General features: G+C 65.1%; 2 protein-coding genes across 5 annotated transcripts; both read left to right on the top strand.

Moving 5' to 3' along the window:
- The first annotated feature begins 58 nt into the window (after positions 1 to 58).
- On the top strand, positions 59 to 20,289 carry LOC101748080 (coiled-coil and C2 domain-containing protein 1A-like). 4 transcript variants are annotated; one of them, XM_040653940.2, is made up of 25 exons: positions 59 to 91; positions 755 to 807; positions 1,387 to 1,477; positions 2,156 to 2,283; positions 2,383 to 2,448; positions 2,763 to 2,978; positions 3,936 to 4,325; positions 5,267 to 5,339; positions 5,718 to 5,953; positions 6,330 to 6,402; positions 10,409 to 10,581; positions 11,225 to 11,326; positions 12,095 to 12,153; positions 13,191 to 13,307; positions 13,931 to 14,004; positions 14,087 to 14,197; positions 14,924 to 15,023; positions 15,122 to 15,212; positions 15,706 to 15,837; positions 15,954 to 15,997; positions 16,491 to 16,548; positions 18,363 to 18,489; positions 19,228 to 19,304; positions 19,405 to 19,452; positions 19,886 to 20,289. In XM_040653940.2, the coding sequence occupies exons 2-25, from the start codon at positions 763 to 765 to the stop codon at positions 19,904 to 19,906; spliced, it is 2,652 nt and encodes an 883-aa protein (XP_040509874.1). In that variant the 5' UTR covers positions 59 to 91; positions 755 to 762; the 3' UTR covers positions 19,907 to 20,289. The 4 variants fall into 4 exon arrangements, with proteins under 4 accessions (XP_040509874.1, XP_040509873.1, XP_040509872.1 ...); XM_040653939.1 differs by lacking the exons at positions 59 to 91; positions 1,387 to 1,477 and having other exon boundaries at positions 567 to 807; positions 16,512 to 16,548; XM_040653938.1 differs by lacking the exons at positions 59 to 91; positions 1,387 to 1,477 and having other exon boundaries at positions 569 to 807.
- A 556-nt stretch (positions 20,290 to 20,845) lies between these two features.
- Positions 20,846 to 26,879, top strand: DCAF15 (DDB1 and CUL4 associated factor 15). Its single transcript, XM_040653942.2, has 11 exons — positions 20,846 to 20,999; positions 21,652 to 21,749; positions 21,848 to 21,983; positions 22,574 to 22,680; positions 22,771 to 22,901; positions 23,425 to 23,592; positions 24,265 to 24,735; positions 25,377 to 25,480; positions 25,972 to 26,100; positions 26,204 to 26,289; positions 26,770 to 26,879. Exons 1-11 carry the CDS (start codon positions 20,862 to 20,864, stop codon positions 26,876 to 26,878), a joined length of 1,677 nt encoding a protein of 558 aa, XP_040509876.1. The 5' UTR covers positions 20,846 to 20,861; the 3' UTR covers position 26,879.
- Positions 26,880 to 27,343: the final 464 nt, after the last annotated feature.

The raw sequence follows: 27,343 nt of genomic DNA, 5'->3' as shown, positions 1-27,343 counted from the left end.
GCTGAGCCGTAAAGCGGAGTGGGGTGGCGGCGTTTTTGCGACAGCGGAGCCGTAAAGCGCGGAGGTGTTGACAGCCCGGAAGGAGGAAGCGGTGCGTAATGGACGGAGCGGGGCGGGGGGGGGGCACGGAGCGGTGCCGGGGGGGTTAAATCCACCGGGGGCGGTGGGGACGGCTCGGGGGGGGTCCTGGGGTGGTTCTGGGCGGGGTTAAAGCCGTGGGGGAGGGGGTTGAGGGGAGCGTCGTGGGCTCTGTGGGGGGGCAGTGCGGGGCGGGGGGGGGGCGTGGTGTACACGGGGGGGTGGGGGAGGGGTACGTCCTTTGGGGGGGGGGCTGAGGGGCTCTGAGGGCTGTCGGGAGGGGGGGGGGGAGGGGGAAGTCCACTGGGAGTCTTTGGGGGGGGCTTTGGGGGGAGTCCGTTGGGGCTGAGTCCATTGGGGGGCTGTTGGGAGGGGGCTGAGTCTGTTGGGGGGCTTCGGGGGGGGCTTTGGGGGCTGTTGGGGGGGGACTCAGTCCATTGGGGGGGGGGGTTGGAGGGGGGCTGAATCCATTGGGGGTGCACTGAGGCTCTCTGGGGGTGGGGAGGGGCGCTGTGGGGGTCCTTTGGGGGGGTTGGGGAGGATCGAATCCATCGGGAAACTCAATGGGGCCTTCTGGGAGCAGCTGGGGGTCTCGGGGGGAGGAATCTGTGGGGCAGAAACCCCCCAGGGAACCATTTTGGGGCGGGGGGGGCGCTGACACCGCACTGCCCCACAGGAGCAGCCATGAGCAGAGCCGGGCGGCCCGCGGGGCGCAGAGCTGCCGCCCAGGTGAGGGGGGCGGCCACGGTGCTGCCGGACCCGCTGGGCCCATGGGGTGCTGGTTGGGCCCGTTGGGATCCTGTTGGGTCTGTGGGGTGCTGGTTGGGCCCATTGGGGTCCCGTTGGGCCCATTGAGGTCCCGTTGTGCCCATGGGGTGCTGGTTGGGCCCATCAGCTTCTGGTTGTTCCCATTGGGCTCCAGTTGTTCCCGTTCGGTTCCGGTTGTCCCATTGGGCTCCGGCGGTGCTGGCTGTTCCCGTTGCAGCTGTTGCCCCCCCCCCCTTTGGTCTCCCTACGGCTGTGGCAGTGCCGGTGCCCCACACAGTGCCCCATGCGGTGCCCCATACAGTGCCCCATGCGCTGCCCCATACAGTGCCCCATATAATGCCTCATACAGTGCCCCATGCGGTGTCCCGTACGATACCCCATGTGATACCCCATACAGTGCCCCACAGGGTACCCCATATGATGCCCCACACAGTCACCCACGCAGTGACCCATACTGCGTCCCATATGATACCCCGTGTGATACCCCATATGATGCCCCACACGGTGCCCCATAGGCTGTGGGTCTCCTTCACCCCACAGCTGCGGCTGCCGGTGGGCACCGACGCCGAACCCAACAGCGCCGAATTGGAGGCCGAACTGCTGGCGTTGGTGGGGAAACCCGAAGGGGGCGGTGAGTGGGGGACCCCATGGGACGCAGTGGGGCCCCGTAGGACCCCACAGAACCTTGTAGGACTTCATGGCACCCCGTAGGACTTCATAGGACTTCATCAGGCCCCATAGGACCCCACAGGACCCCATAGGACCTCATAGGACTTCATGGGACCCCATAAGTCCCCCATAGGACTCCCATGGAACCCCATAGGTCCTGATAGGACCCCATAGAACTTCATTGGTCCCCATAGGACCCCATAGAACCTCATAGGACTTTGTGGGACCCCGTAATTCCCCCATAGGATCCTACAGGACCTCAATGGAACCTCATAGGGCCCAAATGGGACCCCATAGGACCCTCACGTGACCCCCTTAGGACCCCATGTGTCCCCATGGGACTCCATTGCACCCTGTAGGACCCCCATTGGGCCCCGTAGGTCCCCACGGTACCCCATAAGACCCCAGAGGACCCCATGGGAACCCATAGACCTCCTTAGGACCCCGTAGGCCCCCCATAGGACCCCATATACGTGGATCCCTCATGGGATGGTGTTTTCTGCCCCGGGGGTCTCTCAACCCCTCCTCACGTTGTCCAAATCAGACCGGGGGGGTCTTTGTGGGGTCCTTCTGATTTGGGATATTCTGCGATGAGGTGAAAACGACCCCAAAATGACCCCGAAATGACCCAATTTTGCAGCTTCCCCCGCAGCGGTGGTGCCCATGGAGGCCATAGAGAGGATGGCTGCGCTGTGCATGCGGGACCCGGGCGAGGAGGAGGAGGAGGAGGGCGATGATGAAGACCCGGAGGGCGAGGAGGAGCTGATGGTGGGAACTGAGGGCGTCTGCGGCTCCTTTTGGGGTCAGCCCACCCCAAAACGGGGCTGTAGGGCTGAGGAATGGTTAACGAGCCGCCCTCGTTTGCAGGTGGAGCTGCAGGAGGTGCTCGGGGATGGAGGTGGGGGCTCAGAGAGCCCGGACCCCCCCACGCAGGTATGGGGCTGGGAGGGTTGGGGGGGTCCTGGAAGGTCATAGGGCCATGGAACGGGTTGGGAGGGTCCTGGAGGGTCATAGGACCATGGAATGGGTTGGGAGGGTCCTGGAAGGTTAGAGGACCATGGAATGGAATGATTGGGTTGGGTTGGGAGGGTCCTTGAAGGTCATAGGATCAAGGAATGGTTGGGAGGGTCCTTGAAGGTTAGAGGACCATGGAATGGTTGGGTTGGGTTGGGAAGGTCCTTGAAGGTCACAGAACCACACCCAGCATGGCTACCTCCACTCCCCCCCCATTCCATCACCCCCTACAGCAGCGCCTGCAGTGCCGCTGTGGGGCAGCCCCACATGCGGCGCCTCCCACCCCACAGGGGCACAAAGACCCCCCCCGGGGCCCTCAGCACCCCCCGGCGCCCACTGACCTGCGGGCGCTGCTGGCGGAGCGGGCCCAGATGTACCGCGTGGCGCTCGGCAACGCCAGGAGGGGGGGGGACGGCCTGCGGGCACGGCGCTACGAGAGGGGCCTCAAGGTGAGCACGGAGCCTTCCTCCCCCCCTTCTTCCTCCCTCTCTTCTTCCTCCCTCTCCTCCCCATCCCTCTCCCCCTTTTCCTCTCCTTCTTCCTCCTCCCCCTCTCTCCTCTTCGTCCCCCTCTTTCCTTCCCCCTCATCTTCCTCCTCCTCACTGTCCATTTCCTCCTCTTCATTCTCCTCCACTTCTTCTTCCTCCTCTTCCTTCTCCCCGGCTTCCTCCCCCGCTTCCCCTCCCCTTCCTCCTCCTCATTCTCCACTTCCTACTCTGAGTCCTCCTTCAGTTCCTCTTCTTCATCCTCTTCCATTTCCTCTTTTTCTTCCCCTCCCCCTTCCGTCCTGTTTTCTTCCTTCTCTTCTCCCCCGCTTCTTCCTCCTCTGCTTCCCCTTCCTCTTCCTCCTTCTCCCCATTCTCATTCTCCATTTCCTCCTCATTCTCTTCTACTTCTTCTGCTTCTTTCTCCACTTCCCCCACTTCCTTTTTCCTCCCTTATTCCCTTTCCTCTCTTCTTGTCTCGTCTTTCCTTTCTTTTTCTTTGTGCCTTCTCTTCCTTTTTCTCCTTTCTCCCTTCCTTTCTTTCTTTTCTTTTTCTTCTTCCTTTTCCTCATTCTCTTTATGTTTTTTTACTTCCTCTGTTTCCTTCTCCTCCACTTCCCGTTCATCGCCCTCCTTCCCCTCCTTCCCCCTCCTTCCCCCTCCTTCCCCCTCCTTCCCCCTCCTTCCCCCTCCTTCCCCCTCCTTCCCCTCCTTCCCCTCCTTCCCCTCCTTCCCCTCTTCCCCCTCTTCCCCCCCTTCCCCTCCTTCCCCCTCTTCCCCTTCTCCCCCCTTCCCCCCCTTTTCCTCCCCCCGCCCCCCCCCCCCCCGTTTCCCCCTGGCAGCTCCAGGTCCTTTCAGGTACCCGGAAGTTCGGCGCCCCCTCCCTCATTTTCCTCATTTCCGCCCTTATTTCCCCCCCAGACCCTGGAATCGATGCTGAGCTCCGTCCAGAAGGGGAAGGCGATCCCCGAGGCCGACATCCCCCCCCCGGTGGCCATGGGGGTCACCGCCCCCCAACCCCCCCCCTCCACCCCCCCTCCACCTCAACCCCCCCCCTCCACCCCTCCCGCCCCCCAACCCCCCGCCTCCACCCCCCCCGCCCCACATCCCGCCCCCACGGCGGACGGACCCCATTCTCCCCACCCCCCAATGGGGTGGGGGGAGCCCCATTGTGCCGTGCCCCCCCCGGACCCCCCCGGCGGCACCGCGGCGCTGCTTCGGGACCGGCAACGCGACTACAAGATGGCGGCGCTGAGCGCCAAACGGCGCGGGGACGTGGAGGCGGCGGCGGAGCTCTACCGGGTGGCAAAGGTGGGGCGTCCGGGGGGGGCTTTGGGGGGAAAAACCCCACAGAAATGGGGGTCGGGGTCGCCTTATGGGGTGGGTGGGGGTGGCTGTGGGGTTCAGTGGGGCTGGGGGTGCTTCGTTGGGGGGAATGGGTTGGGCTGGGAAGGTCCTGGAAGGTCATGGAGCTGTGGAATGGTTGGGTTGGGTTGGGAGGGTCCTGGAAGGTCATAGGAGCAGGGAATGGTTGGGTTGGGTTGGGAGGGTCCTGGAAGGTCATAGGAGCAGGGAATGGTTGGGTTGGGAAGGTCCTGGAAGGTCATGGAGCTGTGGAATGGTTGGGTTGGGTTGGGAGGGTCCTGGAAGGTCATAGGAGCAGGGAATGGTTGGGTTGGGAAGGTCCTGGAAGGTCATGGAGCTGTGGAATGGTTGGGTTGGGTTGGGAGGGTCCTGGAAGGTCATAGGAGCAGGGAATGGTTGGGTTGGGAAGGTCCTGGAAGGTCATGGAGCTGTGGAATGGTTGGGTTGGGTTGGGAGGGTCCTGGAAGGTCATAGGAGCAGGGAATGGTTGGGTTGGGAAGGTCCTGGAAGGTCATACAGCCATGGAATGGTTTTGGTTGGGTTGGGAGGGTCCTGGAAGGTCACAGAATGGGTTGGGAGGGTCCTGGAAGGCCACAAAACGGGTTGGGAAGGTCCTGGAAGGCTACGGAGGGGATTGGGAAGATCTTTGAAGGTCATGGAATGTGTTGGAAAGGTCCTTGAAGGTCATAGGAGCATGGAATGGTTGGTTGGGTTGGGAGAGCCTTTGAAGGTTATACCACCATAAAATGGTTGTGTTGGGTTGGGAGGGTCCTGGAAGGTCCCAGAATGGGTTGGGAGGGTCCTGGAAGGTCCCAGAAGCGAACCTAAGATGGCTGCCCCCACCCCGGGGGGTCTGAATGGAACCCCCCCGTCTGTTCCCCCCGCAGAGCATCGATCCCCTCCTGGCTGCAGCAGCGCAGGGACAGTCGGTGCCCCCCAGCAGAGTGCCGCCCCCCCCCGGTGCGACCCACAGCCCGCCCAGCACCGTTGGGCCCCATGGGGGGGGGGGGGGGCGGCACAGGGGGGCAGGGAGGACTCCGTGGGGGGGGGTGTGGGGGTGGGGGTCTCCATGGGGGGATATGGGGGTCTCCGTGGGGGAGTGGGGGGGGGCAGTGGGGGTCATGGGGGTCTCCATGGGGGGGGGGGTGGGAACGGGGGGGCACTGCTCCATGCAATGGCCGGAGGGGAGGTGGGGGTCTCCATGGGGGGTTGGGGGTGTCCATTGGGGGGGGGGGCGCTGCTCCATGCGTTGGCCGGGGGGGGGTGGGGGGTCTCTCTGGGGGGGTTGGGGGTCCGCGCTCCGTGCAGCGGCAGCTGATGGGCTCCGACCCTTCGCAGAGCAGCGCCCCGCGGCGCGGCCGCCCCCCCCCGCCCCCCCCGCCCCCCTGCAGCCCCCGGAGGGCGCCGCCTCGGAGCCCCACAGCCGCCCCACGGCTGAGCGCGGGGGGGGCGGCGGCGCGGAGGAGCAGTTGGAGGCGCTGCAGCAGCGCATGGAGCCGTACTGCAGAGCGGCCGCTCAGGCGCGGAGCAGAGGGGAGGAACGCAAAGCCAGAATGCACGAACGCATCGTCAAGGTGGGGGGCGATGTGTGGGGCGGGGTGTGTGGGGCGGGGTGTGTGGGGCGGGGTGTGTGGGGCGGGGTGTGTGGGGTGCGGTGTGTGGGGTGCGGTGTGTGGGGCGGGATGTATGAGGCCAGGATGCGTGGGGCTGGGATGTGTGGGGTAGGGTGTGTGGGGTGCAATGTGTGGGGCTGAGATGTGTGGGGCCGGGATGTGTGGGGTGGGGTGTTTGGGGCTGGGATGTGTAGGGCAGGACGTGTGCAGTGGGACATGTGGGGTGGGACGTGTGGGGCCAGGACGTGTGGGGCGGGGTGTTTGGGGCTGGGATGTGTGGGGCAGATGTGTGGGGCAGATGTGTGGGGCAGCCGTGCTCAGCGCCCCGCCCCCCCAGCAATACCAGGACGCCATCCGAGCGCTGCGGGCGGGGAGAGCCGTGGATCTGTCGGAGCTGCCCGTCCCGCCGGGTACCGCACCGCCCCACAGCCACACATATCCCTGCCCTATGGGGCGCCCGGCCCCATATCCCCCCCCACATCCCTGCCCTGTGGGGCGCCCGGCCCTACAGCCACACATATCCCTGCCCTATGGGGCGCCTGGCCCCATATCTCCCCCTGACATCCCTGTGCTATGACGCACCCACAGCCCCACATATCCCTGCCCTGTGGTGCACCCAGCCCTACAGCCCCACATATCCCTGCCCTATGGGACACCCGGCCCCACATCCCTACCCCATGGGGCGCCCAACCCCATATCCCCCCCCCCGACATCCCTGCCCTATGACGCACCCACAGCCCCACATATCCCTGCCCTATGGTGCACCCAGCCCTACAGCCCCACATATCCCTGCCCTATGGGACACCCGGCCCCACATCCCTACCCCATGGGACGCCCAACCCCATATTCCCCCCCCCGACATCCCTGCCCTATGACGCACCCACAGCCCCACATATCCCTGCCCTATGGTGCACCTGGCTCCACAGCCCCCCACATCCCTGCCCTATGGGGCGCCCAGCCCCACAGCCCCATCCACCCTTCCCCCCCCATCCCTCCCCTATAGGATCCCCTCCCTCGATTCCCACCCATCCCCCCCATCCCCCCCCGCAGAGGACCCCCCCCATTTCCCCCCCCATCCATCCTTCCCCCCCCGTTCCCACCCCACACCCCCCCATTGCTCCCCCATAGGATTCCAACCCCCCATTCCCCCCCCATCCCTTCCCCATAGGATTCCCATTCCCCCCCCATCTCCCCCCCCATCCCCCCCCACACCCCCCATATCCCCCCATTATCTCTGCAGGCTTTCAGCCCCCCCCCGCCCCCCCATCTCCGGCGGTCGCTGCAGCCCCGGAGAGCCGCGCAGCCAATGAGGAGGAGGGGAGGGGGGGGGGGGCGGCACCCCCGGCGGGACCCCCAAAGGGACCCCCAAAGGGACCCCCAACGGGACCCCAAAAAGGACCCCCCCCCCCCGGGACCCCCCCAGCAGCCGCCCCCCCCCCGGGCCAAAGCTGCCCCATTGCAGCCAGCGGCGCTCAGCGGCAAAACGGCCCCCAAAGCCGCCAGTAAAGGTAATGGGGGGAACTCCCAGGTCCTGGAAGGGGTGTGGGGGGAGGGAAGGACCTCCCAGGTCCTGGAAGGGCTGCAGTGGGATGGAAGGACCTCCCAGGTCCTGGAAGGGCTGCAGTGGGATGGAAGGACCTCCCAGGTCCTGGAAGGGCTGCAGTGGGATGGAAGGACCTCACAGGTCCTGGAAGGGGTGTGGTGGGATGGAAGGACCTCACAGGTCCTGGCAGGGCAGCGTTGGATTGCAGTGGTGCCACAGGTCCTGGCAGGGCAGCGTCGGGTCTCAGTGCCCCCGCAGGTCCTGGTAGGGCAGCGTTGAGTTGCAGTGCCCCCGCAGGTCCTGGCAGGGCAGCGTTGGGTCTCAGTGCCCCCGCAGGTCCTGGCAGGGCTGTGTTGGGTTGCAATGACCCCGCAGGTCCTGGCAGGGCAGTGTTGGGTTGCAGTACCCCCGCAGGTCCTGGCAGGGCAGCATTGGGTTGCAATGACCCCTCAGGTCCTGGCAGGGCAGTGTTGGGTTGCAGTACCCCCGCAGGTCCTGGCAGGGCTGTGTTGGGTTGCAATGACCCCGCAGGTCCTGGCAGGGCTGTGTTGGGTTGCAATGACCCCTCAGGTCCTGGCAGGGCAGCGTTGGGTCTCAATGACCCCGCAGGTCCTGGCAGGGCTGTGTTGGGTTGCAATGACCCCTCAGGTCCTGGCAGGGCAGTGTTGGGTTGCAGTACCCCCGCAGGTCCTGGCAGGGCTGTGTTGGGTTGCAATGACCCCTCAGGTCCTGGCAGGGCAGCGTTGGGTCTCAATGACCCCGCAGGTCCTGGCAGGGCTGTGTTGGGTTGCAATGACCCCTCAGGTCCTGGCAGGGCAGCGTTGGGTCTCAGTGACCCCGCAGGTCCTGGCAGGGCTGTGTTGGGTTGCAATGACCCCGCAGGTCCTGGCAGGGCAGTGTTGGGTTGCAGTACCCCCGCAGGTCCTGGCAGGGCTGTGTTGGGTTGCAATGACCCCTCAGGTCCTGGCAGGGCAGCGTTGGGTCTCAATGACCCCGCAGGTCCTGGCAGGGCTGTGTTGGGTTGCAATGACCCCGCAGGTCCTGGCAGGGCTGTGTTGGGTCGCAATGACCCCGCAGGTCCTGGCAGGGCTGTGTTGGGTTGCAATGACCCCTCAGGTCCTGGCAGGGCTGTGTTGGGTTGCAATGACCCCTCAGGTCCTGGCAGGGCAGCGTTGGGTCTCAATGACCCCGCAGGTCCTGGCAGGGCTGTGTTGGGTTGCAATGACCCCTCAGGTCCTGGCAGGGCAGTGTTGGGTTGCAGTACCCCCGCAGGTCCTGGCAGGGCTGTGTTGGGTTGCAATGACCCCTCAGGTCCTGGCAGGGCAGCGTTGGGTCTCAATGACCCCGCAGGTCCTGGCAGGGCTGTGTTGGGTTGCAATGACCCCTCAGGTCCTGGCAGGGCAGCGTTGGGTCTCAGTGACCCCGCAGGTCCTGGCAGGGCTGTGTTGGGTTGCAATGACCCCGCAGGTCCTGGCAGGGCAGTGTTGGGTTGCAGTACCCCCGCAGGTCCTGGCAGGGCTGTGTTGGGTTGCAATGACCCCTCAGGTCCTGGCAGGGCAGCGTTGGGTCTCAATGACCCCGCAGGTCCTGGCAGGGCTGTGTTGGGTTGCAATGACCCCGCAGGTCCTGGCAGGGCTGTGTTGGGTCGCAATGACCCCGCAGGTCCTGGCAGGGCTGTGTTGGGTCGCAATGACCCCGCAGGTCCTGGCAGGGCTGTGTTGGGTTGCAATGACCCCGCAGGTCCTGGCAGGGCTGTGTTGGGTTGCAATGACCCCGCAGGTCCTGGCAGGGCTGTGTTGGGTTGCAATGACCCCGCAGGTCCTGGCAGGGCTGTGTTGGGTTGCAATGACCCCGCAGGTCCTGGCAGGGCAGCGTTGGGTCTCAATGACCCCGCAGGTCCTGGCAGGGCTGTGTTGGGTTGCAATGACCCCGCAGGTCCTGGCAGGGCTGTGTTGGGTTGCAATGACCCCGCAGGTCCTGGCAGGGCTGTGTTGGGTTGCAATGACCCCGCAGGTCCTGGCAGGGCAGCGTTGGGTCTCAATGACCCCGCAGGTCCTGGCAGGGCTGTGTTGGGTTGCAATGACCCCGCAGGTCCTGGCAGGGCTGTGTTGGGTTGCAATGACCCCGCAGGTCCTGGCAGGGCTGTGTTGGGTTGCAATGACCCCGCAGGTCCTGGCAGGGCTGTGTTGGGTTGCAATGACCCCGCAGGTCCTGGCAGGGCTGTGTTGGGTTGCAATGACCCCGCAGGTCCTGGCAGGGCTGTGTTGGGTTGCAATGACCCCGCAGGTCCTGGCAGGGCTGTGTTGGGTTGCAATGACCCCGCAGGTCCTGGCAGGGCTGTGTTGGGTTGCAATGACCCCGCAGGTCCTGGCAGGGCTGTGTTGGGTTGCAATGACCCCGCAGGTCCTGGCAGGGCTGTGTTGGGTTGCAATGACCCCGCAGGTCCTGGCAGGGCAGTGTTGGGTTGCAGTACCCCCGCAGGTCCTGGCAGGGCAGCATTGGGTTGCAATGACCCCTCAGGTCCTGGCAGGGCAGTGTTGGGTTGCAGTACCCCCGCAGGTCCTGGCAGGGCAGCATTGGGTTGCAATGACCCCTCAGGTCCTGGCAGGGCTGTGTTGGGTTGCAATGACCCCGCAGGTCCTGGCAGGGCTGTGTTGGGTTGCAATGACCCCGCAGGTCCTGGCAGGGCAGCGTTGGGTCTCAATGACCCCGCAGGTCCTGGCAGGGCTGTGTTGGGTTGCAATGACCCCGCAGGTCCTGGCAGGGCTGTGTTGGGTTGCAATGACCCCGCAGGTCCTGGCAGGGCTGTGTTGGGTTGCAATGACCCCGCAGGTCCTGGCAGGGCGCGTTGAGCTCCGCGCTGTGTCCCGCAGCGGAGCAGCAGCTGCTGTTCCTGGAGCTGCGCCGTTCGCAGCTGCTGAGGGCGGCGCTGCGCTCCAAGCAGCACAACGACCTGCAGGGCGCGCGGCTGCAGCTGCGGCGGGCGCGGGGGGTGGCGGCCATGATGGAGGCGGCGCGGGGGGGGCTCCCCGTCGACATCGCCAAAGTGAGGCGCCGCCCATACGGCCCCCACCCCGATTTGGGTTGGGGGGGGGGATGGGGGGGGGGGGGGTGTGGAGGGGGGGGTCGGGTCCCGGGTCCCCCTTTTGGGGTGGGGGGGGATGGGGGGATGGGGGGGGTTGGGTCCCGGGTCCTCCTTTTGGGGTGGGGGGGTGGGGAATGGAGGGGGGGGGGGTCGAGTCCCGGGTCCCCCTTTTGGGGTGGGGGGGATGGGGGGTTTGGGCCCCGGGTCCCCATTTTGGGGTGGGGGGGGGATGGGGGCTTTGGGCCCTGGATCTTCATTTTGGGATGGGGGGGGGAATGGAGGAGGGGGATTTGGGCACCGGGTCCCCATTTTGGGGTGTGGGGGGGGTTTGGGTCCCGGGTCCGTTTCGGGTTTGGGGGGGAAAGGGGGGGTGAGGAGGGGGGGAGGGTTTGGGCCCCGGGTCCCCATTTCGGGGTGTGGGGGGGAATGGAGGGGGAGGATTTGGGCCCCGGGTCCCCATTTTGGGGGGGGTTTGGACCCCAGGTTCCATTTTGGGGTTGTGGGGGGGGATTTGGATCCCCGTTTCGGAGGGAGGGGTGGATGAGGGGGGGGTTTGGGGGGCTTTGGGCCCGCAATGGGCTCTGTGAGCTGTTGGCCCCCCCAGGTCCCCCCCCCCCCGGACTGCGAGGAGGATTTTGTGCTGCAGCGCCGCGGGGCCAATGGGAGCAGTGCAGAGCTGATGGAGCGGCTCCGGCAGCAGCACGAGGTGGGGGGGGGTTGGGAAGGTCCTGGAAGGTGAAAGGAGCGCGGAGTGGGTGGGTTGGGGTGGGTTGGGTTGGGAAGGTCCTGGAAGGTCATAGGGCTGTGGGATGGATGGGGTGGGTTGGGAAGGTCCTGGAAGGTCATAGGGCTGTGGAATGGATGGGGTGGGTTGGGAAGGTCCTGGAAAGTCATAGGGCTGTGGGATGGAAGGGGTTGGTTGGGAAGGTCCTGGAAGGTCATAGGGCTGTGGGATGGATGGGGTTGGTTGGGAAGGTCCTGGAAGGTTAAAGGGGCATGGAATGGATGGGTTGGGTTGGGAGGGTCCTTGAAGATCATAGGGCTGTGGAATGGATGGGTTGGGAAGGTCCTGGAAGGTTATAGCGCTGTGGAATGGATGGGTTGGGTTGGGAAGGTCCTGGAAGGTTAGAGGAGTATGGCGTGGATGGGTTTGCGTTGGGAAGGTCCTGGAAGGTCATAGGGCTGTGGGATGGAAGGGGTTGGTTAGGAAGGTCCTGAAAGGTTAAAGGAGTATGGAATGGATGAGTTGGGTTGGGAAGTCCTAGAAGGTCATAGAGCTGTGGAATGGATGGGTTGGAAAGGTCCTTGAAGGTCATAGGGCCATGGAATGGTTGGGTTGGGTTGGGAAGGTCCTTGAAGGTTATACAACCACAGAGTGGTTGGGTTGGAAGGGTCCCGGAAGGTCATAGCGCTGTTGTAGAAGGGTGGGGTTGGAAAGGTCCTGGAAGCTCACAGAACACGGAATCCTCCCCAGATGTGCGTGAGGTACTCCCAGCAGTTCGCCCAACTGGGGAACATCGCAGAGACCATCAGGTGAGTGCGGGGGGCGATGGGGGGTGCTGTGGGGCGCTGGGGGGTGATGATATGGGGCGCTGGGGGGTGATGATATGGGGCGCTGTGGGGTGGTGATGTGGGGCACTGTGGGGTGGTGCTATGGGGCACTGTGGGGTGGTTATGTGGGGTGCTGTGGGGCGCCATGGGGTGCTGTGTGGTGGTGATGTGGGGCGCTGTGGGGTGGTGCTGTGGGGCACTATGGGGTGATGTGGGGTGGTGCTGTGGGCACTATGGGGCACTGTGGGGTGGTGCTGTGGGGCACTGTGGGGTGGCACTGTGTGGCGCTGTGTGGTGCTATGGGGCGCTGTGGGGTGATGCTGTGGGGCACTATGGGGTGATGTGGGGTGGCGCTGTGGGCGCTGTGTGGCGCTGTGTGGCGCTGTGTGGCGCTGTGTGGCGCTGTGGGCGCTATGTGGCGCTATGGACGCTATGTGGCGCTATGGACGCTATGTGGCGCTGTGTGGCGCTGTGGGCGCTATGTGGCGCTATGGGCGCTGTGTGGCGCTATGGACGCTATGTGGCGCTGTGGGCGCTGTGTGGCGCTATGGGCGCTATGTGGCGCTGTGGGCGCTGTGTGGCGCTATGGGCGCTATGTGGCGCTGTGTGGCGCTATGTGGCGCTGTGGGCGCTATGTGGCGCTATGGGCGCTGTGTGGCGCTATGGGCGCTATGTGGCGCTGTGGGCGCTATGTGGCGCTATGGGCGCTGTGTGGCGCTGTGTGGCGCTATGGGCGCTATGGGCGCTATGTGGCGCTGTGTGGCGCTGTGTGGCGCTATGTGGCGCTATGGACGCTATGTGGCGCTGTGGGCGCTATGGGCGCTATGTGGCGCTGTGGGCGCTATGTGGCGCTATGGGCGCTGTGTGGCGCTATGTGGCGCTGTGGGCGCTATGTGGCGCTATGGGCGCTATGGACGCTATGTGGCGCTGTGTGGCGCTATGGACGCTATGGACGCTATGTGGCGCTGTGTGGCGCTATGGACGCTATGGACGCTATGTGGCGCTGTGTCGGCCCGCAGGTTGGAGCAGTGGGCGGAGCAGTGCCGCCGCAGCTCTCAGGTGCTGCAGTTGAGCCACGCGCCGGGCGGCGCCCCCCCGCACTGCCGCTATGAGCAGCGCAGCCTCAGCGCCATCAAGTAGGGGGGGAAGGGGGGCTTTGGGGTCCTTCCTTATGGGGTCTTTCCTTATGGGGTCCTTCCTTATGGGGTCCTCTCTCTGCTTATGGGGTCCTCCCTTATGGGGTCCTTCCTTATGGGGTCCTTCCTTATGGGGTCCTCCCCTCTGGGGTCCTCTCTCTGCTTATGGGGTCCTTCCTTATGGGGTTCTTCCTTATGGGATTCTCCCTTATTGGGTCCTTCTTCTACTTACGGGGTCCTTTCTTTGCTTATGGGGCACAACTTTTTCTTACGGGGTTCTGCCTTTTCTTACGGGGTCTGCATTCTTATGGGGCCCACCCTTATGGGGTCTTCCCTTTGCTTTGGGGTCTTCTGTCTGCTTATGGGGTTCCGCCTTTTCTTATGGGGTCTGCCTTCTTCTTACGGGGTCCACCCTCTTCTTTTGGGGTCCAACCTCTGCTTTGGGGTCCACCACTTTCTTATGGGGTCCACCTTCTGCTTTTGGGGTCCACCCTTTCCTTTTGGGGTCAACCACTTTCTTTTGGGGGGTCCACCCTTTTCTTATGGTCTCATCCCCTCCTCTTTGGGGTCCCCCCTTCCCCCCCCCCCCCCCCCCCTTTTTCTCCCCCCTTTTCCCCTTCCAGGACCTTTCCTGAGCTGAGCAGCAGCGATTTGCTGCTGTCCATCCTGAAGGGCATCAACCTGCCGGCCCCCCCCGGTGAGAATGGGGCTAAAAGGGGGGCTTTGGGGGGGCTGTGGGGGGGGGGCGGTGGTTTTTGAGGCCGTTCCCCCCCTTTTAGGGGTCGCCCCCAACGATTTGGACGCCTTCGTGCGCTTCGAGTTCCCCCATCCCAGCGCAGAGGAACCCCAAAAGGACCGCACGGCTGCAGTGAAGAACAGCGACTGCCCCGGTCAGGGGGGGCTGTGGGGTTATGGGGGGGTATGGGGGAGCTGTGGGGGGTTTGGGGTCGGGGGGTTTGGGGTCGGGGGGACCCCCACGGTCCCACAGTGCCGGTGGTTCCTTTGTGGGTCCGGCATGATGGGACTTCTGTTGGGGGCGGTTGGTGGCCCTTATGGGGTCAGTGGCCCTTATGGGGTTGGTTGGTGGCCCTTTTGGGGTTGATGGCCCTTATGGGGTTGGTGGCCCTTATGGGGTTGGATGGTGGCCCTTTTGGGGTTGATGGCCCTTATGGGGTTGGATGGTGGCCCTTATGGGGTCAGTGGCCCTTATGGGGTTGGTTGGTGGCCCTTTTGGGGTTGATGGCCCTTATGGGGTTGGATGGTGGCCCTTATGGGGTTGGTGGCCCTTATGGGGTTGGATGGTGGCCCTTTTGGGGTTGATGGCCCTTATGGGGTTGGATGGTGGCCCTTATGGGGTTGGATGGTGGCCCTTATGGGGTTGGTCGGTGGCCCTTATGGGGTTGGTCGGTGGCCCTTCTTGGGGTCGGTGGCCCTTTTGGGGTCTGTTGGCGTTTTTGGGGTCAGTTGGTGGCCCTTTTGGGGTCGGTGGCCCTTCCTTTGGGCTCCATTGGCCCTTCTTTTGGGGTCGTTGCCTCTCCCTTTTGTCCTCAGCCCCCCTTTATGGGTCGGTGGCCCTTTTGGAGCTCACCCCCCCCCCCCCCGATTTCCCCCCATAGAATTCGGGGAGCGCTTCAAACTGCAGCTGAACCGCTCTCAGCGCGGACTGCGGCGCCTCCTGCAGGGCAGAGGCATCAAATTCGAGGTGACCCACAAAGGGTGAGCGCTGGGGGCGCCGTGGGGCGGAACCCCCCCCAAATTCCGACCCCCCCACACCCCAAATTCTGACCCCCCCCCCCCCTTTCTGTGGGTCCCAGGGGGCTCTTTAAGCCCGACCGCGTGGTGGGCACAGCGCAGCTGAAGTTGGAGGCGTTGGAGACGCACTGTGAGGTGCGGGAGCTGCTGGAGGTACGGCCCCCCCAAAACCCCCCCACACCCCCCACAGCCCCCCTCGCCCCCCCAAGCCCCCCCTGACCCCCATAACCCCCCAACAATTCACCCCACAACCCCCCAACCCCCCCCAATCCCCTTCAAACCCCCACAACCCCCCCACAACCCCCCCCCACAAGCCCCCAAACCCCCCTCAATCCGCCCACAATCCCCAAGCCCCCCACAGCCCCCCCAAACCCCCCCAACCCCCCAACAACCCCCCCACAACCCCCCAAACCCCCCCAAACCCCCCCAAACCCCCAACAACCCCCTCATAACCCCCCCCAACCCCCCCAGCCCCCCCCAAACCCCTCTCAAACCCCCCGCAACCCCCTTAACCCCCCCCAACCCCCCCAAACTCCCCCCAAGCCCCTTCACACCCCCCCTCAGACCCCCCCGACCCCCCCCAACCCCCCCAAACCGCTGCTTTTTGGGGTCAGAAGGGGCCGTTCCATCCCCCCCCCCCCCACAGGTGCTGGATGGGCGCCGACCCACGGGGGGGCGCCTGGAGGTGATGGTGAGGATCCGGGAGCCGCTGAGCTGCCCGCAGTTGGAGACGCGCACCGAGCGCTGGCTGGTCGTCCTGCCGGGCACCGACACCCCCGTGAGACCCCCCAGAGCCCCCCCCGCCATGAGCCCCCCCAAACCCCCAACCTATGAGCCCCCCCCCCTCCCCAGCGTAGCCCCTGGGGGTGACCCACCCACCCGCTGCACCCATAGGTCACCAAAGCGCCCGCGGCTCCGGTGAAGGATGGGAACAACAGGTGAGGGGGGGGGGGGGCCTGGGGGGGTCCGACCCATGGGGGGGAATTGGGGCAGAAAGGGGGGCTTCGTGGGGGGGGAATTGGGGCAGCGCTGGGGGTCCCCATTGTTCCCTATGGGGCAGGGAATTGGGGCAGCGTTGAGGGTCCCCATTGTTCCCTATGGGGTGGGGAAGTGGGGTAGCATTGGGGGTCCCATTGTCCCCTATGGGGCGGGGAAGTGGGGCAGAAAGGGGGGTCTTCATGGGGGGAGAATTGGGGCAGTGCTGTGGGTCCCCATTGTCCCCTATGGGGTGGGGAAGTGGGGCAGCATTGGGGGTCCCGTTGTTCCCTATGGGGTGGGGAATTGGGGCAGAAAGGGGGGTCTTCATGGGGGGGGGAATTGAGGCAGCATTGGGGGTCTCCCTGGAGGGGCAGTAGGGGCAGCCCTGGGGGGTCCCATTGTCCCCATGGAGGGGGATTTGGGGCAGCCCCCCCCATGCTCCCCCCCCATCAGAGCGGTGCTGCCCTGCCTCAGCCTGCTGAGCTTCGACTGCGAGCGGCTGGAGAGGAAGGTGAGGGGGGGGGGACACGGGGGGGCCTTTGGGGGGGCTCCAATTGGGGCTCAGGAGGTGGCGTTTGGGGTGTGGTTTGGGGGCTCCTTTTGGGCTCAGACGCGGCTGTTTTGGGTCAGTGTGGGCTCAGATGGCGCTGTTTTGGGTCACTTTGCCTCCGTTTTGGGCTCAGATGGGGCTGTTTTGGGTCACTTTGGGGTCATTTTGGGCTCAGATGGGCTGTTTTGGGTCAGTTGGGCTCTGTTCTGGGCTCAGATGGGGCTGTTTTGGGTCACTTTGGGGTCATTTTGGGCTCAGATGGGCTGTTTTGGGTCAGTTGGGCTCTGTTCTGGGCTCAGATGGGGCTGTTTTGGGTCACTTTGGGGTCATTTTGGGCTCAGATGGGCTGTTTTGGGTCAGTTGGGCTCTGTTCTGGGCTCAGATGGGGCTGTTTTGGGTCACTTTGGGGTCATTTTGGGCTCAGATGGGCTGTTTTGGGTCAGTTGGGCTCTGTTCTGGGCTCAGATGGGGCTGTTTTGGGTCACTTTGGGGTCATTTTGGGCTCAGATGGGCTGTTTTGGGTCAGTTGGGCTCTGTTCTGGGCTCAGATGGGGCTGTTTTGGGTCACTTTGGGGTCATTTTGGGCTCAGATGGGCTGTTTTGGGTCAGTTGGGCTCTGTTCTGGGCTCAGATGGGGCTGTTTTGGGTCACTTTGGGGTCATTTTGGGCTCAGATGGGCTGTTTTGGGTCAGTTGGGCTCTGTTCTGGGCTCAGATGGGGCTGTTTTGGGTCACTTTGGGGTCATTTTGGGCTCAGATGGGCTGTTTTGGGTCAGTTGGGCTCTGTTCTGGGCTCAGATGGGGCTGTTTTGGGTCACTTTGGGGTCATTTTGGGCTCAGATGGGCTGTTTTGGGTCAGTTGGGCTCTGTTCTGGGCTCAGATGGGGCTGTTTTGGGTCACTTTGGGGTCATTTTGGGCTCAGATGGGCTGTTTTGGGTCAGTTGGGCTCTGTTCTGGGCTCAGATGGGGCTGTTTTGGGTCACTTTGGGGTCATTTTGGGCTCAGATGGGCTGTTTTGGGTCAGTTGGGCTCTGTTCTGGGCTCAGATGGGGCTGTTTTGGGTCACTTTGGGGTCATTTTGGGCTCAGATGGGCTGTTTTGGGTCAGTTGGGCTCTGTTCTGGGCTCAGATGGGGCTGTTTTGGGTCACTTTGGGGTCATTTTGGGCTCAGATGGGCTGTTTTGGGTCAGTTGGGCTCTGTTCTGGGCTCAGATGGGGCTGTTTTGGGTCACTTTGGGGGTCATTTTGGGCTCAGATGGGCTGTTTTGGGTCAGTTGGGCTCTGTTCTGGGCTCAGATGGGGCTGTTTTGGGTCACTTTGGGGTCATTTTGGGCTCAGATGGGCTGTTTTGGGTCAGTTGGGCTCTGTTCTGGGCTCAGATGGGGCTGTTTTGGGTCACTTTGGGGTCATTTTGGGCTCAGATGGGCTGTTTTGGGTCAGTTGGGCTCTGTTCTGGGCTCAGATGGGGCTGTTTTGGGTCACTTTGGGGTCATTTTGGGCTCAGATGGGCTGTTTTGGGTCAGTTGGGCTCTGTTCTGGGCTCAGATGGGGCTGTTTTGGGTTGGTTTGGCTCCATTTTGGGCTCAGATTGGGCTGTTTTGGGTCAGTTCTGGGCTGAGATGGGCTGTTTTGGGTCACTTTGGCTCCATTTTGGGCTCACACGGGGCTGTTTTGGGTCAGTTTTGGGTCGGTTTGGCTCCATTTTGGGCCGAGATGGGGCTGTTTCGGGTCGGTTTGGGTCAGTTCTGGGCTGAGAAGGGCTGTTTGGCTCCCAGCTGCAGGCTCTCCGCCAGGCGCAGCGCGCCGCCCCCCCCGCCCTGCAGCAGCAGCACCGGGAGCTGTCGCAGCGATTGCAGGCGCTGCGCTCACAGCTGCAGCACTGCGGCCCCGCGCTGCGCCAAGGTGGGGCGCCCGGACCCCCCCACTGCGGCCCCTTTGGGTCTCCTTTGGGTCCCCGTTGGGTTCTCTGCTCCCCGTTGGGTTCCCATTGTGTCCCCATTGGGTTCCCTGCTCCCTATTGGGTTCCCATTGGGTTCCCTACTCCCCGTTGGGTTCCATGCTCCCCATTGGGTCCCCATTGGGTCCCATTGGGTTCTCTGCTCCCTATTGGGTTCCCATTGGGTTCTCTTTGCCCCATTGGGTCCCATTGGGTTCCCTGCTCCCCATTGGGCTCTCTGTGCCCCATTGGGTCCCCATAGGGTTCCCTGCTCCCTATTGGGTTCCCATTGGGTTCTCTTTGCCTCATTGGGTCCCATAGGGTTCCCTGCTCCCCATTGGGTCCCCATTGGGTTTTCATTGGGTCCCCATTGAGTTCCCAGCTCCCCATTGGGTCCCTATTGGGTTTTCTGTGCCCCATTGGGTCTCCATTGGGTTCCCTGCTCCCCATTGGGTCCCCGTTGGGTCCCCATTGAGTTCCCAGCTCTCCATTGGGTCCCTGTTGGGTTTTCTGTGCCCCATTTGGTTCCCATTGGATTCCCATTGGGTTCCCTGCTCCCCATTGGGTCCCCGTTGGGTTCTCTGTGCCCCATTGGGTCCCAATGGGTTCCCTGCTCCCCATTGGGTCCCCGTTGGGTTCTCTGTGCCCCATTGGGTCCCCATTGGGTTCTCTGCTCCCCCCCCCCCTTCCTCCCCCCCTTACAGACTATGCAGCCCAATTGGAGCGCTACCTCCAGCACTACACCGACACCGCGCGGCGTTTGGGCACTGAGGGACACCGGGTGAGATCCCCCCCACCCCCCCCGACCCCTCAACCCCCCCCCAATAGCGCTGGGGGGTCCCCATCCTCACTGCCCCCATTTCCCCCCCCATCCATGGCAGGAAGCGGCCAAGGAAGCGCTGTACAAAAGGAACCTGGTGGAGAGCGAGGTGGGGGGGCTGCAGGTTTTATTTTGGGGGGGGGGTCCTGTTTTGGGGGGAGAGGGCTCTTTTGGGGGGGGGCTCTGTGTTTTGGGAAGGGCTCTGTATTATGGGGGGGGGTTCTGTGTATTGAGGGGGCTCTGCTTTTTTGGGGGGGTTCTGTTTTGGGGGAGGAGCTGTGTGTTTTGGGAAGGGCTCTGTGTTATGGGGGGGGTTGTGTGTTTCGGGGAGGGCTCTGTTTTTTGGGGGGGGGCTCTGTGTTTGTGGGAGGGGCTCTGTGTTTGGGGGGGGCTCTGTGTTTGGGGGAGGGGCTCTGTGTTTTGGGGGGCTCTGTGTTTTGGGGGGGTCTCTCCATGTTTTCAGGGGGGGTTGCAGTGGACCCTTCCCACCCCCCCCCCATAACCACCTCCATTCTCATCCCCCCCCCCCCCATCACTTCCAGCTGCAGAAGTTCCGCTGCTGAGGCTGCGCCCCATTCTGTTGGAGTTGGGGGGGTCCGGGGGGGGGGATGTGGGGCCACAGAGGGGCTCCCCCCCCCCCCACCCCCCCCCCGGTGCTGCCGTGACAATCAGAGCCCCCCCCCCCCCCCCCCCAAAGGGATCAGCGCTGCTACGACCCCCCATGATCCCACTGCCCCCTATGGATGGGGGGGGGTGGGACCACTGCCCCCCCCACTATGCACTTTGGACCACCCCCTCATTTTTCCCATTTTCCCATTTTTTCACACCAAAGCAGCTCTCCCCCCCCCTCCCCATGAAGTGCCTGTCCCTGGGGGGGGTCTCTGGGGGGGGAACACCGGGTTTATTTTGTGCTGCAACACTAAAGATAAAAGTTTTTAAGAAGAAATGTGTGGAGTGTGGCGGGGGGGGGGAAGTGGGCCCGGGGGGGCGGAAATGGGCTGAAAGGGAGGGAATGGAGATAGAAAAGGGGGAACGTGGGACAGAAATGGGGTGAAAACGGGCCGAGAGGGGTGAAAAAAGGAAGAAGGCAAAGAATTGGGGGGCACTGGGGCAGAAATGGGGCAAAAAGGGGCAGAAATAGGGGCAAAAAGAGGCAGAAATGGGGTAAAAAGAGGCAGAAATGGCGCAGCCCGGCAGCTAGGCCGCAGCGCTCCCCGTCGCCATAGCAACGCCCCTTCCGTCCCCACGGCAACCGCCCGAGTGCAGATGGACAGGAGTGCGGGCCAATCAGCGCCCAAGGCGGGACGGAGAGCTGCTCTTCCATTGGCCACGCTGCCTTGCCCGGGCGGTGCGCGAAGAGGATTGAAGTCTCGTTTAACCAGTGGAAAGCCGACGTCCCGCCTCACTCCGCCAGGCCGCCAAACGATTGGTGCAGGCGTTGCGGTGGCGACCAATGAGCGCGCGGCGTGGCCGGGCCGTCGGCGGCGGGCTCCGGAAGCGGAGGGGGCCGGGGGGAAAATGGCGCCCAGCTCGAAATCGGAGCGCGCCGGGCCCGGGGCGAAGCGGGGCCCTGCGGGGGCGGCGGGCGGTACTTCGGCCGGGCAGGGATCCAGGGGGCGCCGGGAGCACATCGTGAGGCAGCTGGAGCGAGTCCGGGTCAGCGAGGGGTGAGGGGGGGAGCGGGAGGGGGTCCTGAGGGGCTGTGAGGGGGAGGGGGGGGGCTGAGGGGCTTTGGGGGGCGTTGTGGGGGCTGGAGAGCTCTGAGGGGTGGGGGGGGGGCTGAGGGATGCTTTGGGGGGGGTCGTGAGGGTGATGTGAGGGGGCTCTAAAGGGTGGGGGGGGCTGTGGGGCTGAGGATGGATGTGAAGGGTTGGCGGTCCTTGGGGGGGGGTCTGAGGGGAACGGGAGGGGGAGGGGTTGGGTGGGCTGGGAGTGTTGTGAGGGTCTTCGGGGGGGTGGGGGGGCTGAGACGTCTGCGGGGTTGGGGGGGCGTAGGGGGGCTGTGAGGGGGGGTCCCGTAGCGGGCTGACGGGATGGGGGGGCTCTGGGGGGGGACCATAAGGGGGGGGGGGGGGGGCGGGAGGGGTGAAGTGGTTCTGGGGGAGCAGAGGGGAAGCGGGGGGGGGATTGGGAGGAGCGGGGGGGGTCCCGAAGAGTTTGGGGGGGAGGAGGGAGCGGGCATTGGGTCCGGGGGGCTCCACTGAGGGCTGTGAGGTGGGCAGACGAGGACAGTGACACCGGGGGGGGTCCCGTGGGCCGGGATTGTTGACGGTACCCCCCAACCCCCCCCCTCCCCCCCCAACCCCAGATCAGCGGGCAGCTCTCCCCCCGCCTCTTCCGCAAGCTGCCCCCCCGGGCGTGCATCTCATTGAAGAGCATTGTGGACGAGGAGTTCCTGTGTGCGGGGTGAGGGGGGGCTCCAACCCCACACTGACCCCCCCCCATCGCCCCCCCCCCCGACCCCCGCGGGCCCCCCCTGACCCCCCCAACCCCCCCCCCCCCAGGCACATCTTCCTGGGCTTCTCCAAGTGCGGGCGCTTCGTGCTGTCCTACACCAGCAGCAGTGGGGACGATGAGTTCTCCTTCTACATCTACCACCTGTACTGGTGGGAGTTCCGGCTGCACGGCAAGCTGCGGCTGGTACGGACACACGGACACGGGGAGGACACACGGACACGGGGGGGGGACACACGGATGGGGGGGGACACGGACGTGGGGATAGGTGGACGTGGGGGGGGACACGGACATGGGGGAGACACAGACACATAGGGACAGATGGACATGGGGGGACAAACAGACATGGGGACAGACGGACATGGGGGGGACACACGGATATGGGGACAGATGGACACGGGGGGGACACAGGTATGGGGGGACCCACAGACAGGGGGGGACACGAACATGGCGGGGACACAGACACAGGGACAGATGGACACGAGGGAACAGGCGGACATGGGGGGACGGGGACACAGGCACGGGGACAGGCGGACACGAGGACAGATGGACGGAGGAACGGGCGGACATGGGGACACAGGGACGGGGGGACACGGGGACGGACATGGGGACGGAGACACGGGGACACACACACAGGGACAGGCAGACACAGGGACACCGACACACGGACACGGGGACAGACAGGCACAGGGGGACACAGACACGGGGACAGACAGACACGTGGGGACAGACAGACAAAGGGACAGACGGACACGTCTCCCCCCCCCCCCCCCCAGGTGCGCCAGGTGCGGCTCTTCCAGGACGAGCAGATCTACAGCGACCTCTACCTGACGGTGTGCGAATGGCCCAGCGACTCCTCCAAGCTCATCGTCTTCGGCTTCAAGTGAGCGACCCCCGCCCCCCCCCGCAGTCCCCCCTCACCCCACGGCCCCCCCCCCGTGACCCCCAACCTCCCCCCCCCGCCGCCCCACAGCACCCGCTCGGCGCACGGCCTGCTGGTCAACATGATGATGATGAGCGATGAGAACCACCGGGATATTTACGTCAGTGCCGTGGCTGTGCCCCCCCCCCGCCGCTGCCCCTCCTGCCGCCGCGCCGCCAACGGTGAGACCCCCCCCAAACACCCCCCCGACCCTCCGTGCCCCCCGTACCCCCCCATCCCTTCAACTGCCCCCCAAAGCCCCCCAACCCTGCGTCCCTCCAACTCTGCCCCCGCACCCCCCGACCCCTGTGCCCCCACCCCCAAACCCCATTGCCCCCCTAAACTCAGTGCCCCCCAACCTCAGTGCCCACAACCCATGTCCCCCCAACTCCCCCCAGCCCCTGTAACTCCCAACCTCTGTGCCCCCACCCCCCAAACTCTGTACCCCCCCAAACCCCTTTATCCCCCAGCCCCCTCACCCCTAAACCCCCCACCCCCCACCCCATGCTCCCCAACCCCCTCCCCCTAACCCTATTGCTCCCCCAACCCATATCCCCCACACTCCCCCCCAGCTCCCCCCTTGTACCCCCCCACCCCCTCCCCCCTAACCCACTGCCCCCAACCCGTATGCCCCGCTCTCCCCCCGCCCCCCCTGTCCCCCATTTCCCCCCCACCCCCCAACCCCGGCTGCTGCCCCCCCCGCAGGTGACTCTGCGCAGTGCCTGCGCCACGGCTTCATGCTGCACACCAAGTTCCAGGTCGTGTACCCCTTCCCCACCTTCCAGCCCGCCTTCCAGCTCAAGCAGGACGGCGTGGTGCTGCTCAACACCAGCTACTCGCTGGTCGCCTGCGCCGTCTCCGTGCACAGCGCCGGTAACGCCGCCCTCACACCCCCCCTGAGCCCCCCCTGAGCCCCCCGAGTCCTTCACAGCCCCCCCTGAGCCCCCCGAGTGCTCCATGGCCCACCCTGAGCCCACCCTGAGCCCCCCAAGTCCTCCACGGCTCCACCCTGAGCCCCCCAAGTCCTCCACGCCCCCCCCCAAGCCTCCAAAATCCTCCACAGCCCCCCCGAGCCCCCCAAATCCTCCAAAGCCCACCCTGAGCCCCCCAAGTCCCCCAAGCCCATCCCAAGCCCACCCTGTGGCTGCCCTGTGCCCCCCAGGTCCTCCACAGCCCCCCCCTGTGCCCCCCAGCTCTCTCTGAGCCCATCCTGATGCCCCCCTGAGCCCGTGTGACCCCCCCCCCAAACCCACCCTGAGCCCCTCAGAGGCACAGCGATCCTCTAAGCCCCCTCTCGAGTCAATGGGACCCCTCCTCAAACCCACCCTGACCCCCCCCCCAGTGTGATCCCCTGAGATCCCCCCCCAGAACTGATGTGACTCCACTCCTGGTCCGCCATGACCCCCCCCTACCCTGATCCTCCCCTCTGGAGCCCCCCAAGTCCCCTCCAGCCCACCCAGTGTGAACCCCTTGACGCCCCCCAAGCCTACCCCGACCCCCGCAGCCCCCCCTGAGCCAACGTGACCCCCCCTCCCCCCCCCACAGGTGACTCCAGCACCCGTCAGATCCTCTACAATCGCCGCACCTCATCGCCTCCTTCCTCCTCCCACTCCTCCTCCTCCTCCTCCTCACACCGGGGGGGCTGCAGCTCCGCACACCCCGAGGAGCCGTGCCCCCCCCCAGCCCCACAGCCCCCCCCCAGCCCCGGCCGCCCCCCAGGGCCGTCCCCGGCAGTGGCCAAAGCCAAAGAGTTCGTGGCCGACATCTTCCGCCGCGCCAAAGAGGCCACGGGGGCAGCGCCGGCGGAGGACGAGGAGGAGGAAGAGGAAGAGGAAGGAGGGGGGGGAGGCCCGGCTGCAGCCCCCCAGCCCCGCTGCCCCCCTCTGCCCCCCCCCTCCCCACGGGGGGACCGCAGCCCCCCAGCACTGGGACCCCCCCCCGGCGAACCGGGGTACGTCAACTACACCAAGCTGCGCTACGTGCTGCCCCCCGGGACCCCCGCCGAGCCCCAGGACGGTGAGTGACCCCCACCCAGGGTGGGGGGCGCACCCCTTGAGGACCCCCCCTTCGCCCCTCGGATGCCTCCAAAGACCCCCAGAATGCGACAGAACGCCCCCAACCACCGCCGCAATGGCCCCAATGCTGAGCGGCCCTGAAACACCCCCAAGTGACCCCAAATCCCCCCCCCCCAAAAAAATATCTCCCCAAATGCCTCAGAACGACCCCAGAATCGCCCACAGTCGCCTACAGCGTCTCCCAGAATGCCCCAAACGTCTCCAAACGCCCCCAAATGGCCCCAAATTGTCCTCACACACCTTAAAAACGGCCCCGACGTCTCCTGAAGTGACCCCAAATACCCCCCACCCCCTCCCCAAAGCTCTCAGAATGCCTCAAAATGACCCAAAATGACCCACGGTCACCTCCAGAACGTCCCAGACCCCCCAGATACCCCCAAAATGGCCCCAAACGCCCCCCCAAAATCTCCTAACGTGTCCCCACACGGCCCCCAAATGCCCCCAAAACGCCTCCAAACTGCCCCACGTGCCCCCGCTGTCTCCTGCAACGCCTCCAACCCCCCCCCCAACGCCCCTCCCACTCCCCTCCCACTCAAACCCCCACCCCAGGACCCCCCCCTGACCCCCCCCCCCATATCACAGTGCCCCCCCCGGAGCCGGAGGACGATAAGATCTCCCTGCCCTTCGTCGTCACCGACCTGCGGGGCCGCAGCCTTTGGCCACTGCGGGAGCGGGCGGTGGCACAGGTGGGAATGGGGGGGCATTTGGGGGGGGGTCCTGAGGGTAGGGGGGGGGGCACCACCCTGTGTGTATGTGTGTGCGTGTGCTCCCCCAAAAGTGATTCGATTCACCCCAAAATCAGCCCCAAAACTGCCCCAATTCACCCCAAAATCAGCCCTGAAACCGCTGTGATTCACCCCAAAACCAGCCCTGAAACTGCCTCAATTCACCCCAAAATCAGCTCCCCAAAATGCCTCAAAATCCCCCCAAATTCTCCCAAATGCACCCCAAATCCCCCAACTGCCCCCCAAATCCCCCAATTCCCCCCAACTGCCCCCAAATCCCCCCAAATCTCCTGAAATGCCCCCAAATCCCCACCAAATGCCCCCAGATGCCCCCAAAATGCCCCCAATCCCCCCCAAAATCCTCCCCAAAATCCCCCAAAATCCCCCAAATGCCCCCCCACGCCCCCAAATCCCCCCCAAATGCCCCCAACCGCCCCCCAACGCCCCCCCAGGGGCAGTTCCTGACGGTGGAGCAGCTGACGCTGGACTTTGAGTACGTCATCAACGAGGTGATCCGCAACGACGCCGCCTGGGCGCCGCAGTTCTGCTCCTTCAGCGACTACGACGTCGTCATCCTCGAGGTGGGGGGGGTGGGATGTGGGGAGGGAGAGAGGGACCCCCCCAGGACCCCCCCCAGGACACGGTGTCGTCACTTTGACACCCCCCCCCCCCCCCCAAACCCAGGTGTGCCCCGACACCAACCAGGTGCTCATCAACATCGGGCTGCTGCTGCTCGCCTTCCCTGCGCCCGACGAGGAGGGGCTGCTGCGGTGAGACCCCCCCTCCAGGGCCCCCCCAATATCCACAGTGCCCCCCCAAAATACCCCCAACCCCCCCCAATACCCACAGTGCCCCCACAGTGCCCCCAACACCCTCAGTGCCCCCCCCAAAATACCAACCCCCCCCAATACCCACAGTGCCCCCCAAATGCCCACAGTGCCCCCCCCAATACCCACAGTGCCTGCAACCCCCCCCCAAATACCCTACAGTGCCTCTGAGGCCCCCCCAGAATGCCCCCACCCCCCCACATACCCACAGTACCTCCAACGACCCAAAATACCCCGAGTGCCCCCCCCAAATACCCACAGTGCCCCCCCCCCAAATGCCCTACAGTGCCTCTGAGGCCCCCCCAGAATCCCCACAGTGCCCCCCAAGCCGCTCCAAATCCCTGCAGCATTGCAGACCCCCCCCCCAAATGTGTGTCCCTCAACTCAAAATGCCCCCCACCCCCCCCCCCGTGCCCCCCCCAGGCCGCGGCCGCACCACACCAGCCTGAAGGTGGCGTGGGACCTCAGCAGCGGAGCCTTCAGCACTGTGGGGGTGGGGGCTCTGAGTGAGGTGCGGGGGCAGACCAGGTGAGGGGGGGGCAATGGGGGGATGGGGGGGCAGTGGGGGGGGCGATGGAGGGGGTAATGGGGGTGGCAGGGGAGGCAGTGGGGGCAATGGGGGGCAATGGGGCCATGGGGGGGCGATGGAGGGGGTGATGGGGGTGGCAGGGGGGGCAATGGGGGGCAATGGGGCCATGGGGGGGCAGTGGGGGGGGCGATGGAGGGGGTAATGGGGGGGGCAGTGGGGGGCAATGGGGTCATGGGGGGGCAGTGGGGGCAATGGAGGGGGTAATGGGGGTGGCGGGGGGGGCAGTGGGGGCAATGGGTGGTAGTGGGGTGGCAGTGGAGGGTGTGGAGGGGACAGCAGGGGGGGGCAATCGGGGGTGTGGGGGGGCAATGGGAGCAGTGGGGGGGCAGTGGGAAGTTGGGGAGCAATGGGTGGTAATGGGGGGCAATGGGGGGGTATGGGGGGCAGTGGGAGGCGGGGGGGGCAATG

The sequence above is a fragment of the Gallus gallus genome, chromosome 30, assembly GCF_016699485.2.
Source record: "Gallus gallus isolate bGalGal1 chromosome 30, bGalGal1.mat.broiler.GRCg7b, whole genome shotgun sequence".
In the NCBI taxonomy this organism is placed as follows: Eukaryota; Metazoa; Chordata; class Aves; order Galliformes; family Phasianidae; genus Gallus; species Gallus gallus.
Note: the sequence above shows the minus strand (reverse complement) of the source record. Positions and strands in the feature narration are given on the sequence as shown.

What these genes read in the sequence shown, in the direction of transcription:
- LOC101748080 (XM_040653938.1), top strand. Translation starts at nt 642, where the DNA reads ATGGGGCCTTCTGGGAGCAGCTGGGGGTCTCGGGGGGAGGAATCTGTG. An exon ending in CGCAGCCTCAGCGCCATCAA is followed by an intron (nt 13,308 to 13,930) that starts GTAGGGGGGGAA and finishes TTCCCCTTCCAG; the next exon opens with GACCTTTCCTGAGCTGAGCA. An exon ending in TGGGCACTGAGGGACACCGG is followed by an intron (nt 19,305 to 19,404) that starts GTGAGATCCCCC and finishes CATCCATGGCAG; the next exon opens with GAAGCGGCCAAGGAAGCGCT.
- DCAF15 (XM_040653942.2), top strand. Translation starts at nt 20,862, where the DNA reads ATGGCGCCCAGCTCGAAATCGGAGCGCGCCGGGCCCGGGGCGAAGCGG. An exon ending in TGCACGGCAAGCTGCGGCTG is followed by an intron (nt 21,984 to 22,573) that starts GTACGGACACAC and finishes CCCCCCCCCCAG; the next exon opens with GTGCGCCAGGTGCGGCTCTT. An exon ending in GGGAGCGGGCGGTGGCACAG is followed by an intron (nt 25,481 to 25,971) that starts GTGGGAATGGGG and finishes ACGCCCCCCCAG; the next exon opens with GGGCAGTTCCTGACGGTGGA.